The sequence below is a fragment of the Symphalangus syndactylus genome, chromosome 10 (assembly GCF_028878055.3).
Source record: "Symphalangus syndactylus isolate Jambi chromosome 10, NHGRI_mSymSyn1-v2.1_pri, whole genome shotgun sequence".
Classification (NCBI taxonomy): Eukaryota; Metazoa; Chordata; class Mammalia; order Primates; family Hylobatidae; genus Symphalangus; species Symphalangus syndactylus.
In genome coordinates this window covers 107417803-107432870 of record NC_072432.2, presented here as the reverse complement: position 1 = coordinate 107432870, position 15068 = coordinate 107417803, and the positions used below count along the sequence as shown (strand labels likewise).

The 15068-nt window shown below is 39.7% G+C and overlaps 1 protein-coding gene across 31 annotated transcripts in view; it reads left to right on the top strand.

Annotated features, from left to right (window-relative positions):
• NEK11 (NIMA related kinase 11) overlaps positions 1–15068 on the top strand; it is a 327824-nt gene that overhangs the window by 141329 nt on the left and 171427 nt on the right. For 25 of the 31 annotated variants that reach the window (XM_055295453.2, XM_055295455.2, XM_055295452.2 and 22 more), the window contains 3 exons: positions 4077–4170; positions 7144–7251; positions 9102–9216. In XM_055295453.2, the coding sequence (XP_055151428.2) occupies positions 4077–4170; positions 7144–7251; positions 9102–9216 (317 nt within the window). Of the gene's footprint in view, positions 1–4076; positions 4171–7143; positions 7252–9101; positions 9217–13084; positions 13669–15068 lie in introns of those variants that run through there. The other 6 variants (XM_055295450.2, XM_055295445.2, XM_055295454.2 and 3 more) reach the window with 2 other exon arrangements.

Here is a 15068-nt window from a genome sequence, read left to right as displayed (position 1 = left end):
GACACATCACTGTTTCACCCGGATTCCCTAGGTGCTTGCTGCGTACCTTCTACCAGGAGACCTCACTTATTTATAGGAAGGAGACTTTATTGGCAGGAAATTGTTAGCTTTTGGAAGAAGTAGACTAGAAACAGCTCTGTTCTGTCAAGTGAAGTCTTTAGAAAAGTCTATGCTCAGGGCAGTGTTGCTGGTGGGAGATATCACTAGTAATTAGAGTATTTACGTGAAAAAGTGAAATTTCAGGTGTTAGCCAGGATGTAGAGAAAAGGGAACCCTTGTGCAGTAGTGGTGAGAATGTAAATCAGTACAGCCATTATGGAAAAATAGCGTGAAGATTCCTCTAAAAATTAAAAATAGAACTACCATATGATCTGGCAATCCTACATTTGGACTTACATCCAAAGAAAATGAAATCAGTACATAGAAAAGATACTTATACTCCAATGTTCATTGCAGAGTTATTCACAGTAGCCGAGATATGGAATCAACCTACGTATCCATCAACAGATAAGGGGATAAATAAAATGTGGTATAAATACACACAATGGAGTACTATTTAGCCTTAAAAAAGAAGGGAATCCCATCATTCACAACAACATGGATGAACCTGGAGGACATTGTGTTAAGAGAAATAAGCCAGGCATAGAAAGACAAATACTGCATGATATCACTTATATATGGAATCTTAAAAAGTTGAATTCACAAAAGGGGAGAGTAAAATGGTGGTTACTAGGGGCAGGGGGGCATGAATGGGAAAATGTTGGTCAAAAGGTAAAAAGTTTCAGACAGGAGAAATAAGTTCTGGAGATCTATTGTACAGCAGGGTGACTGTAATTAATAACAATGTTTTGTATTTTTGAAAATTGCTAACAGACTAGAGCTTGATTTAATTATCCCACAATGTATACATATATGAAAACATCACATAGTATATATGAATCTAAACATTTCTTGTCAACTAAATTTTAATAAAGCTGAAAAAATACATGTATAAAAATGGAATTTCAAAAAGCCTTAGAGCCTCAATTTCTGAAAGACTGATTTATGTGTTGATAGGTTATCAGATTTCCAAATTTATCTTATTTTTTCTTCCTCTGCCAGTGTTTTGGTAGTTTAGGAGCCCCAATCAAGAACTAGAGAGACAGAAAGAACGTGAACACAAATCTACTCATTTTGTTCCCTTGTTAACTTATCTGAAAAACGATTTAGATGTGTCCTTGTACTTAGAATGAATATCATGATAAGCCAAGTAAGAATCTATGAGTCTATTTTCCCTTAACATTTGCTTTCTTTAATAAATGGGTGTAAGGAAGGGATCCAGTTTCAGCTTTCTACATATGGCTAGCCAGTTTTCCCAGCACCATTTATTAAATAGGGAATCCTTTCCCCATTGGTTGTTTTTGTCAGGTTTGTCAAAGATCAGATAGTTGTAGATATGCGGCATTATTTCTGAGGGCTCTGTTCTGTTCCATTGATCTATGTCTCTGTTGTGGTACCAGTACCATGCTGTTTTGGTTACTGTTGCCTTGTAGTATAGTTTGAAGTCAGGTAGCGTGATGCCTCCAGCTTTGTCCTTTTGGCTTAGGATTGACTTGGCGATGCGGGCTCTTTTTTGGTTCCATATGAACTTTAAAGTAGTTTTTTCCAATTCTGTGAAGAAAGTCATTGGTAGCTTGATGGGGATGGCATTGAATCTATAAATTACCTTGGGCAGTATGGCCATTTTCACAATATTGATTCTTTCAACCCATGAGCATGGAATGTTCTTCCATTTGTTTGTATCCTCTTTTATTTCATTGAGCAGTGGTTTGTAGTTCTCCTTGAAGAGGTCCTTCACATGCCTTGTAAGTTGGATTCCTAGGTATTTTATTCTCTTTGAAGCAATTGTGAATGGGAGTTCACTCATGATTTGGCTCTCTGTTTGTCTGTGATTGGTGTACAAGAATGCTTGTGATTTTTGTACATTGATTTTGTATCCTGAGACTTTGCTGAAGTTACTGGCCATCAGAGAAATGCAAATCAAAACCACAGTGAGATACCATCTCACACCAGTTAGAATGGCCATCATTCAAAAGTCAGGAAACAACAGGTGCTGGAGAGGATGTGGAGAAATAGGAACACTTTTACACTGTTGGTGGGACTGTAAACTAGTTCAACCATTGTGGAAGTCAGTGTGGCAATTCCTCAGGGATCTAGAACTAGAAATACCATTTGACTCAGCCATCCCATTACTGGGTATATACCCAAAGGACTATAAATCATGCTGCTATAAAGACACATGCACACGTATGTTTATTGCAGCACTATTCACAATAGCAAAGACTTGGAACCAACCCAAATGTCCAACAACGATAGACTGGATTAACAAAATGTGGCACATATACACCATGGAATACTATGCAGCCATAAAAAATGATGAGTTCATGTCCTTTGTAGGGACATGGATGAAACTGGAAAACATCATTCTCAGTAAACTATCGCAAGGACAAAAAACCAAACACCGCATGTTCTCACTCATAGGTGGGAACTGAACAATGAGAACTCATGGACACAGGAAGGGGAACATCACACTCCGGGGACTGTTGTGGGGTGGGGGGAGGGGGAAGGGACAGCATTAGGAGATATACCTAATACTAAATGACGAGTTAATGGGTGCAGCAAAACAACATGGCACATGGATACATATGTAACAAACCTGCACATTGTGCACATGTACCCTAAAACCTAAAGTATAATAATAAAAAAAGAATCTATGAGTCTATTTTCCCTTAACATTTGCTTTCTTTAATAAATGAGTAGAAAAAGATTTCCATGAAAGTACATTGTTAGCAGTGGTGTGCTGGTAAATATTTAACAACCAGCTCTCGGTTTGAAGGGGTCTGCTGATTTGTTTGCTGATTTCTGTGATATAAATACTTCCACTATGGCTAATATCAAGCTACCAATATGATACCATTTAATATTCGGTTGGGAAGATATTTACACAATCTGCTCTTGAGCCAATACAAGTTGGATTCTGCAAACCACTATGACATTGAGTGTGAGTTTTACTGGGAAAATATATTCACATAAATTGCTTAAGCCATTGCATGAGCTCACAGCCCCAAATCTGTTCGTAATACCTCAGAGATGGTGATATTTCTAAGGTGCCATGATTCGTGTCATTGGCTGAGGGTAAAAGGAAAATTAAATCTCTGATAGGAACAGATTAAAAAGGCAAATTTAATAACATATACAGATTACAACATATTTACATTAAAACTTTTTTAATACAAAGAAGTCACATATATTTCACATGATACGCTAATATATTTTTCTTATTTGAAGGTAATGGTTTTAAATAAAGTTTGGCTTTGATTTTGTGAATAAATTGTATTGGAATTGTTTCTAATTGTTGATTGTAGAATCAAGGGGGATCATGTGTTTTAGCTAGAAAATGACTCTATTGTCAGAAGAATCATAACGTACCCATTTTAGAGACAAGAGGGTTTGACTAGAAGGGTGTTCAGTGATGAAAACCTGAGTATAAATTAGCCCACAAGTAATCATAAGAACTCAAATCTTTCTTCCAGTTTAGTAGCAGGTCTCTTAAACTCACTCTCCTGTAATACAGAAAACAAAGTAAATGTGTCTAGAAAAATTCCCCGGCACAATGACTCCCATGTATTTCCTCATAAATCCTTTGATATGTAGCTCTAGTTTTACTTTTTATGGGTTTGTTCATCCTGAAAGCAGTTTTTGTGTTATTAGTATATGTTAGGCACTGTGCTAGGCATTGGGAACACATAGCCCTGTCATCGCACTTGGAGAACGCACAGAGAGGAGCACTGCCTTCTCCTGCTGCTGCATTTTGGGATTTGTAAGGGTGAATAAGGAAACAGAGTATCCTGTGTGTGCTTTAAAAGAGAATCAGCTGGGTGCTGCACCACATTCACCTTGATGAGGAAGAGATCTGATGGCCTGGCTTTCCAATCCCCCAGTCAGTCTGTTGAAATAAGGATCACACTCATCTGTATAATATAGACACGGTTTTAGCAATTCACAGTTATTTTTCTACATTCACTTTAAATTTACAGAAAGACTGTGGAAGAAAAATATGAAGAAAATAACAAACGAATGCAAGAATTGAGAGCTCGGAACTTTCAGCAGCTGAGTGTTGATGTACTCCATGTAAGTACTCTCTTATTTTAAATTTTACATAAAAATTTTTCTTGCTTTAGATGCATGGTGATGATTGGGTAGGAAAAGGGACCAGGGAGAAAACAAGAACATCCAGATTAACTTCACCGAATTCCAGGAAGGATTCTAGAATGTAAGTCAACAGTTGGTGACAACTATTCAAAGCGGCTGTAGCGAGAGGTGGATCAATTGATCGATTTAACAAAAATCAAGCTCCTACTCTGTACAAGACAACTGAATTGGCACTGAATGCATAACTGATGGGTTAAAATGATTAGCTGACAGAACAAATGCGTGTATATCTAATTTTTAATTCCACTCATGCTATTGTTGCTTTACCTTTTTAGTATTGTTCTCTGTCTGGTTTTTATTCTTTTCTTTTTTATTTTGTTTCTTACCCATTTTGTTTACATTGTGCTAATAACTTCATTCAAATTTTAACTGCCATAGATGTTCAATAATGAATAGAGTTGCAGATTGACATGAAGTGACCCCAAATTCGTGTCCTCGGCATTCCAAATCTGTAAATAGCAAACGCCATTTTTCTCTAATGGTTGACAATATCTCCACAGGCCTTGGGTAGGCTCTGATTAATAAGGTGGTCTTTACAACGTCAAATTTGGGCAATAGATGTCAATAACAACCTCATAGCTCTTCAGGTAAAAGCAACTTGGGATGAAGCCATTTTTATAGAGAATTTCTACTGTCTCAAATTCTGATTTTTATTAATGGAGATCCCTGCATGTGAGAGATTCTCTCCTTTAGCAGGAAGCACCAAGCTCCCTGAGGCCTTGGGGACAATCCCCCAAGCCCCGGGGATGCTAACTGTTGTAGCTTAGTTATCAGAGGGCTCCAAACCCTGGGGCATGTAGGAGACCTCACCCTCAGCCAGACAGGGCCCCTCTTTAAGGGGGAGATCTGCCAGTAATGCATCTTTCTCAATTATTTAGGGGTTCTGTGTGCTTTGGAGTTCTAAAAATCCCAAGTTGGGACCAATAAGAGGCCTAGCTTCCTCTAACCTCAGGAGTCTTCCTCTGTTTGATGGACCAGTTAGCAGACAATGTGGGGATGATGGTGATATGTGCTCAATTCCATCCCCCCTTTCCCACCCATCTGCCACTCCATTTAAGTGAAGCCCCGCTGTGGGATCTGTTGCAGGCTACAGGGAATTGGGAGATGGGTTCTTTCCTGCTCAGGGAACTTGGTGAGTGAAGAACCTGCTAGCTGAAAGGCCGTGGGGTCAACAATAGGGCTGGATCCCTAGTTGGAGAAGGGTCTTGATGCCACCACTATGGAAGGACTCAAACCCCCTCTGAAAACTGGGTGCCTTTCTTCAGCTTCCCACACACTTCTAGGCCCTGCAAATGAGAGCCTGTTAAGGTGGGTCGTCTTCTGTGGTTCAGTCTGCTTCGTCCCCCTGCAGTGCTGAGAACTGTACATTCCCACAAATCCTGACAAGGAGGCTGACAGAATTATAAGAATTCTGAGTTTGTTGATGTGTAAAGTACTTGTTTATTCAGCTATAGAAATGGGGACATACTTTTCTAGTATGCTCAGAGATGTTGTATTTCTTATAAGCCCTCTGCTAATTCCTATGCTGCTGGTCTGATTCCTATGTATGCTCTGATTAATAATGAATAAAAAATGGGCCTCCTGAAAGCAGCACTTCACCTCAGGTGAGGGAAGACTTGAAAAACCACTGTTCAACAGACCTTGTCATAATCTCTTCAGGGTCTTGTCTTCCTCTTATAAAGCAGGGATCACTGATTCTAAGGGATTTTCCCCCTAAGATTGAAAATTGAGAAGTACAGGCATGGTATTATTTTGTTCTATAAAATCTAAATGACTTCATTTTTGTAGTTACCATATGGCAAAAAAGAAATGTAGTTTCAAGTATGAGCTTAAATATTAGTGTCTGATAATTTACTTACCTTTTTTACTTTTCTTCTTTGACCCTTCAAGATCACCATGTTTGTGTTCTTTTTTATTGGATGGAATTATTATTGGTGTTATAACTACACTGTATGAGGTCTTGTCTTCTTCTTATAAATCAAGGTCCTTTGGGGGCCCTGAAGTAACTGAAGATAAGCCTGAGACCATATGACAGGCAGAATCCCAAGAAATGTTCTTATGCATATATTACTCCACAGAACATGGGAGCTAGACACAAAGTTCTGATCTTTGCCCAACTCAGATGAAGAAAGAGAGGATTTCACAAGGATCCTATGAACTCCCAACTCATCACATCCCCAGTGACTTCCCATTTTCATCCCCTTCCCATCAGCAAGGAGCAAAGGGAGCAGGAGGGGAAGCGACTGATGCTGATGCTGTTCTGGACCAAGACTGTGGTTCATTCTTTGATCTTCTGAGATTAGTGCCACCACTGTCTTTGGCCCTGAGCTTTCCAGAAGCATGTTTCCTATGTTTATATATTGATGGGGGCAGAAATGCTCCAGGCAGATAGATGGCTGTTGAATCTGTTCTGCTTGAACACTCTGTCCTCTTGCCAGCTGGTTCAGGCCCACAGACTGGATGGCTCAGCATCCCCAGGCATCCTGCCCTCTTTTGTGCGGTCACATCAGTCATTTCTCTCTGGCACATTGTCAGCATCCCATCTCTCTTTCAAATGTTTTCAGGAAAACCTTCTCAGCCCACTTGGGTCCACAATCAATGGACCCTCCTCCAAATTCTTATGGCTTATAGTATTCTCAAACTTGAAATGCACCTTGATTTCCTATGAATCTTGTTAAGATGCAGATTCTGATTCAATTAGTCCAGGGTGCAGCCTGAGATGTTGCATTTCTCATAAGCCCTCTGCTAATTCCTATGCTGCTGGTCTGTTTCCTATGTACACTCTGATTAATAATGAATAGAAAATGGGCCTCCTGAAAGCAGCACTTCACCTCCAGATGAAGAAAGACTTGGAAAACCACTGCTGAACAGACCTTGTCATAATCTCTTTAGGAAAAAACACATTTAAAAGGAATGGAAGAAAAGGAAGAGCAACCTGAGGGAAGACTTTCTTGTTCACCCCAGGACAAGGATGAAGAGAGGTGGCAAGGCAGGGAAGAGGCAAGTTTAATCATATTCACAAGCACAGAACTGAGGCAGATTTAATGATATCCAGAGAACAAAGGGGACAGAAAATGGGAAGCTGAACACTTTACAGAAGAGCCTGAAGGGTTTTAAATGTAGCAGGAAGAAGCTTCATTGAGCTGAAAAAGATGAAATAAATATAGGAAAGAAATTAGATTAATCAGATGCAAGAGGCTAAAGAAAAATGTGATAAAGAAGGAGAAGAGGAAGAGGAAAATACACCCATCTTTGAGTGCTTTCCTTCCCCTTGCCCATATACATGTTTATGATTTAATTTCTTACTAATCTCATTGGGGCTCTGTTCTCTATTCCTTCTTCCATCTCTCTTGCCTGGCGGAAGCAAGCTACTTTATATTTCAAAAGCACTTACAGGAGAGAATCAGAGTTATGGGAGAGAATGGGCTCTATGTCTCCTCTTAAACATGTTATAAAAATTATTTGAGGCATGTAGGAGAGTGGCTTGCTTTGTTTTTCAGACCCTAGCTGACAAGGCCTTTTATTTTGGCAGGCATTTTCTGCTTGACTGAATTTGGGCTTTGAAATCTTGAAGCACCATCAAATGTGGAATCATGTTAGGCACTGTTTTCTCTAAAGAATGACAGCTTAAAACAGTTGGATACCATAATACATAAGACAGGCTAGGTCTGTCTTTGATCCTGTGGCATATACAGTTGTGCTGGAGCTAAAGTTAGGTCTCTGTGAAAAGTACATAGCAGATCAGGTCTCCATACATGGAGTGGTAATGGGGACCAAAGATCAGACCATGTCCTTCTCTTTCTAAGAGAAACAATTGCAACAATTCTATCTTTCTCTTCAAAGAGAAACTCAGCAAATCAAAGTTAATTGAGAGTCCAAATACATACTTATTTTCAAATAATTTCTGAAGTGCACGTAAAGACATATTTCATGTACTTTCTGTTCTTTATCCGTAAAGTTCTCTGTGTGCTCTCAGTGATCCTTTGAAATCTGGAACCAATTTCGCCTCCTGAAACAATTATTATACAGTACAGAAAACCGACTTCTTAAAAACACTTTATGATGATATTCTCACAAATACCGCACTGCAGTGTGGCATGGCTTCATTTTACTTGTTAAGATTAGTTTGAACTTTCTTTTAAATTTTCTCTTATTAAAAAGACACTCTTGGAGTAGTTTCCCATGAAAACCATTTATCAAGAAAAATAGATCAACTCAGCACCAGCTCCAGGTTCAAACACAAATACACACACACACACACACACACACACACAAAACTAAGGAAAAAAGGCAAAATGATTTATTGAAATACCTACTGATTTTGGCTAAAGCTTTTTTTTTTTGAAGTGTGAATTCTTTCATCATGTGGTCTCTTAGATCTTTTAGGAAATTGGAATTCGTAGAATCACAGAGCTTTAAAGCTAGAGGGGAACTTGTAAGTCATTCAGGCTAACACCTTTAATTTTGAGATGCAGAAACTGAGCCGTGCTGGAGTAGGGTGTGGTAAGTGGAACACCCTAGATGCCAAATTGAAGAAGGCCCCCCTCAGCTGTCAATGGAGTGAGTACCTTCAATTGGTACCTACCTTGGTCATCCCACTTGGCTTACCTAGTCATGATCCTGAAACTGAGCCCATGAAGGTTAAATGCTTTATGCAAGGTCACCTGTCTCATTGATTCAGGGCTGTTTCTCTTATCCCAACTTACCTCCTGAAGTTTGAAAATGTTTAAGCAAGAGGATTAGGTAGGCTTGTTTCCAAGTAGTCTTCTAAATAAGAATTTTTTTTTCATTTGTGGTAGTGCTGTTTCCTTCTATCAGCGTCTCATGAATTGTTAATTACCTTCCACAAGGAATTTGATGAACCGACTTTAGAGAACCTGCCTGAGTCTCAGCCTATTCCTTCCATGGACCTCTGCGAACTTGAATCAATTGTAGAGGATGCCACATCTGACTTTGGATATCATGGTATGTGTTTGCATTGGTTTTCAGAAGGATGCTCACAGCTGCTGCACAGGTTGCTGTGGCTAACTTTGCAGTGGGCCTGTCTGTCCTCTGAGAGAAGCTCTGGGTGTATGCAGCTACCTGTTATCAGTTTACCAGGGCTGGGCTATGACTAGGATGAAAAGTAGAGAAACCAAGGATTTTTCTGTCCTCTCTATCTTCTTTGCAATAGTGAGGATGAGTTGGAAACTTACACCTGGTGAGAGACCTCTTCTGGGTGGGTTAAACAATGTCATTAACCTGACTTTGGAATTGTGCAAACTCCAAATGCTCTGGAGCACTGTTTTTCTCTGTTCTGTAAATGGTTCTCCCAACTGTCATAAATGTAAATTGAAGAAATGAAGCCAGGCTTTGGAAAATCAGCTATGCAGATGTGCATTACCAGAAAATAAAAGTGCTCAGAGCAGGAATACAAAGGCAGGCCTGTAGAATGGCTGACTTTGCTAGAGGACTTCCTGATGCCTTTGCTACCTCAGCCCACACAGCAAACGAGTACACTTCCAGCAAACCTCTATTTTCACTTAGAATAAGACTTTAATTAGTGGTCCAAATGGAGCAGATACATGCAAATGGAGTAGGTACATTGTAAGCTAATGGTTAAATGCATGAATTTTGGAGTAAAAAAGTTGGCCCTATCAGAGAAGGCCCTGACAACATAATCTCTCTAGGTCTCAGTTTTCTTATCTATGAAATAAGAATAATAATGCCTTCTTTCAGGGTTGTTGTGAAGAGCAAATGAGATGTGGCATGTGGAGTGGTCTTAGTTCAGTGCCCAGCACAGAGTAAGTGCTAAAGAAGAGGAAACAGTTATGACACTTTGAGCAGAGGAGGGTTATCAATATAGGTGTCTTCTCAGTCTTGTTCATCAGTCTCCCCAGTGCCTAGAGCAAAGTTCCAGGAACATGTTAAGCACTCAATAAATATTTCTTGAGTGAATTAATGAGTGGATGAATACATGAATGAATGTTAGTCTGGACCTCTGAGAAGCAGATGCTAAGACGGGACTACAATTGCAACACTACTTTTAGAGAAAATGCTTATATAAAAGAAAATAGGGAAGAGCTAGAAAAAACCAGGGGAACCGTTAGACCACTGATTAAAGTCTTATTCCAAGTGAAAAGGGAGGTTTGGTGGAGGTGAACTAGATTCTTCTGCAGTCAGAGGTAGCAAAGTCATCAGGAAGTCCTCTAGCAAAGTCAGCCATCCTGCAGGCCTGAATTTGTATTCCTACTGTGCTCCAGTAGTAGCCCGTCAGGAGGCATCATAGCCTCTGAGAGAACGCAGAGATGGATTTCACAGCACAGCAGCTGGGATCCTTGGCCAGTTGCACTCTGTGTTGTTGGAGGTCTGCAAGTGCATCCTTATGGCTGCACAATTGATACAATAACTCTCTTTGGCAGCAGTTTAGCTCTCTTTTCAAATTGAAAATTAAGGTAGTGAACCTTGGATGATCTTGTCTTCTCATCCCAGATTTGCACTTGAAGTCTTCTTACTAGAGCTGTTAAACCCTGTGCTGCCTCCTTCAGCTGTATGGAGACAAGCACCGGAAGCTCTTTAGATTGGCATTAGCCAGCTTTTAAAATGGTGCTATGGAAGCCATCTTGTAACAGACATTCTTGACAAATATGTATTTCAGATGGACTTCTATCTTAGACCTTTTATGGTATTTAATATATTATTTGTTAATTTTTCCAAAAGTGAAATTCGAAAGTATAGAAATATCCCATGGACTTCTCTTTCTAAAAATAGAAATGTCAGAGACATTAGAATGAGAGCGACTCCATCTTGAATAAGGGTTGAGTAAAATAAGGCTGAGAACTACTGGGCTGCATTCCCAGGAGGTTAAGGCATTCTAGTCACAGGGTGAGACAGGAGGCCAGCACAAGATACAGGTCACAAAGACCTTGCTGATAAAACAGGTTGTAGTAAAGAAGCCAGCCAAAGCCCACCAAACCCAAGATGGCAATGAAAGTGACCTCTGGTCATCCTCATTGCTCATTATATGTAAATTGTAATGCATTAGCATGCTAAAAGACACTCCCACCAGCACCGTGACAGTTTACACATGCCATGATGACATGGGAAGTTACCTTATATGGTCTAAAAGGAGGAATCCTCAGTTCCGGGAGTTTCCCACCCCTTTCCTGGAAAACTCATGAATAATCCACCTGTTGTTTAGCACATAATCAAGAAACAACTATAAGTCTATTCAGTCGAGCAGCTCATGCCACTGCTCTGCCCATGGAGTAATCATTCTTTTGTTTCTTTACTTTCTTAATAAACTTGCCTTCACTTTTCTCTATGAACTTGCCTTGAATTCTTTCTTGTGCGAGGTCCAAGAACCCTCTCTTGGGGTCTGGATCGGACCCTTTTCCAGTGACAGAAAGCTGAGAAAGTTAGGCAGTATGTAGCTCCCAACACCTGTGGCTTGTGCTCTGCTGGAGGACAGAGCCATACTATTTATGCATAGGAAGCCCCAGGACAGGATAGTGAATGGGTGGTCTAGGACCAAAAAGTCTGAGCTTACTCCTGGTTTCAAATAGGAAAAGTACTTAATACTGCATTTCATAGATGAGAAGCCAAAGACATTAAGTGATTTGCTTAAGGACCACAGAGTTCCTGCTTTCTATCTAGTATACCATCCTTTCCATTTCCCCCAAAGTGTGTGTTTTCGGTGGTGGTGGGTAGAAGCAATAGACTTGTAAGAAACAGAAAAACATGTCAAAGGAATTGGACTTTCGAAAGGCAGAGTCTCTGTCATGTGTCTCTTTGCTAATTTTTGTGAACTGTAGTAGCCAAATTACTCCCAAGCTAGTCTTGACCACAGGTTCCAGCTACTATGGGAAACCCAAGCTATGTCCTTCTTACCTCTCATGTTGTCTTTTGTCATGGAGGTTTCAGTATGGTAGACAGTGTGTTGATTTACCAGCCAAACTGGAAATCATCAAACCTACTTCTTTGACCACTTTGTTCATGTTGTAATGTAAACACTATTTAGGCCTCTATGATAAACTATCAGATTAGAAAAAATACATAATAGATTTAGGTGGATCAGATGCCTTGTAAAATAAACATTTCTATTATTTTTTCCTGTCTGTAAATTCATACTTTCTAAATGCTATTCTTTCTTAAATTCAAAAAATAAACTTAGAACTATGAAAATACAACCTTGATAGGCATTTAGGTTGATTCTATGTCTTTGCTATTGTGAATAGTGCTACAATGAACCTAAAATAAAAGTAAAAAAAGAAGAAAAAAGAAAATGCAACCTTTGGGTTTGACAAATCATTAGAATGGTGGGCAACTACCAGAAAATTAGTGATCACACAGATTAATTGAAGTGAAATTTTGAAACATGAGACTTAATTTGTTGATGAACTCTGAAGCGGTTAATTATTTTTTGCCTTTTAGAAGATTAGACTGCAAACTTTCAGCACCCAAATGAAGTTTTTATTTATTTTTTATTTGGCATGTATATGTAAAATAAAATTATACAGTCATTCTTTCAAAGCTCCTACACCAAATGTTTAATTAGTCTTTGATGTTGAATTGGAAAATTCCCTCTGGCATATGAGGAGTTAGTTGCAGAGAAGAAAGACAGGATAAGACTTATTATTTATATTTGATATGCATTAGTTGACTATAGCTGATTTAATCTAGTGAAAGTCATGGGTAACCATTATAATCAAATGAGAAAGTACAACTGAAATGTTAAAGAAATTATCCCCATTTAACTTCTTATATGTAATGCTAATGATATCTTGCACATTAATTTTTGCGAGGAACTTCTTTGTACTCTAGCGTTTGTTTTTTATTTTATTTTATTTTTTAGCAACTCACAGCTGACTTTCAGAGCAGTGTTTTTTCCAAAGCTGGAATAGCCTGAGACTCTTGGGCCTGGGTCTACCAGGAGCATGGACTCCCTACCCCACCATTCAGATGTGGAGAATGCAGTGAAGTAGGCCTTGGCTGCTTACCCACATCCTGACCAGTGGTCACCTCTTCATTTCCTGTTCAGCCACTCTTTAAGCAAGCACTGAGCCCAGTGCTCAGAGATAGCTCTGACCGCTAGGTGGTTGTGCTTTGCTTGCCTGTAGGAACCCCACATGCCCTTTAGAGTTCTGGGCTGTTCTATGACTTACGACGTCACCTCTTCTTTTTAAATGTCCAAGTGGAAATAAAGTGATTTGAACTTTGCTAATTAACAATGATATGTTTTTATTGTTTTAATTTTAAAAAGAAAACCTCTACTCACTCAGTAATTCCACTGTTATCTGAAAGAAAACCTCTACTCACTCAGTAATTCCACTTTTAGATAGTTATCTGAAAATGTGTCTACAAGAAGACCTGTACACAAATATTTCTAGCAGTTTTATTCATAAGTACTCAAAAAACAAGTAGGCTGGGCGCGGTGGCTCACGCCTGTAATCCCAGCACTTTGGGAGGCCGAGGTGGGCGGATCATGAGGTCAGGAGATCGAGACCATCCTGGCTAACACAGTGAAACCCCGTCTCTACTAAAAATACAAAAAATTAGCCGGGCGTGGTGGCAGGCATCTGTAGTCCCAGCTACTCAGGAGGCTGAGGCAGGAAAATGGCGTGAACCCGGGAGGCAGAGCCTGCAGTGAGCCAAGATAGCGCCACTGCATTCCAGCCTGGGTGACAGAGCGAGACTCCGTCTCAAAAAAAACAAAAAATAAAACAAACAAAAAAAAAAGTCAATTGTCCAGCAACAGGTGAAAGGATAAGCAAATGTGTAGTTTGTCGATGGAATATATACTATTTGGCACTGAGAAGGAACACACACCAATATATACAACAATATATATAGATACTTTTAAAATTATGTGAAGTGAAAGAAGCCTCACATAAAAGAGTTCATACTGAATGGTACTGAATGATTCCATTTCTATGAGTGCCGGAACCAGAAGTACTTATCTATAGTAATAGAAATTAGACCAGTGGTTGCCTGGGGGTGGAGGTGGTGGGAGTTGACTCCAGAAGGGCACAAGGAAACCTTTTTTTGTGATGGAAAAGTTTGTAAGTTTGCTATCTTGATTGTGGTGATGGCTACCCAGATGTGTATGTTTGTCAAAACTCATTGGACTCTATATTTTAAATTAGTGCATTTTATTTATTTATTTATTTTTTTATTTATTTATTTATTTTTTTTTTGAGACGGAGTCTCGCTCTGTCGCCCAGGCTGGAGTGCAGTGGCGCAGTCTCGGCTCACTGCAAGCTCCGCCTCCCGGGTTCACGCCATTCTCCTGCCTCAGCCTCTCCGAGTAGCTGGGACTACAGGCGCCCGCCACCACGCCCGGCTAATTTTTTGTATTTTTAGTAGAGACGGGGTTTCACTGTGGTCTCGATCTCCTGACCTCGTGATCCACCCGCCTCGGCCTCCCAAAGTGCTGGGATTACAAGCGTGAGCCACCGCGCCCGGCTAGTGCATTTTATTGTATATAAATTATACCAAAATAAAATTGATAAATTTAAAAAATGTTAAAATATTCAGAAGAAACAATGTAATGCTTAGCTGTCTATGTGTTAGCTAATGAATAGCCAAGAAAGATGTGAGTGAAGTCATGGAGATAGAAAGCAATTGGGAAGATCTTTGGGTATCACCTGAGACACAAACTCCTTAATCCAGAAGGTGATCATGGGGTTTGAGATTTTCTTCTAACATCAGCTGAACAACATTGTCTTCCACAAGGAGTGTTAACAAAGCTTTGGGGTCCTTTCCAAAGAGGAAAGTTGGCTATTTGGAGATAAGGGACAGAGATCTTTTAGCTCCTCTCTCTTCACTCTTTATAGTTG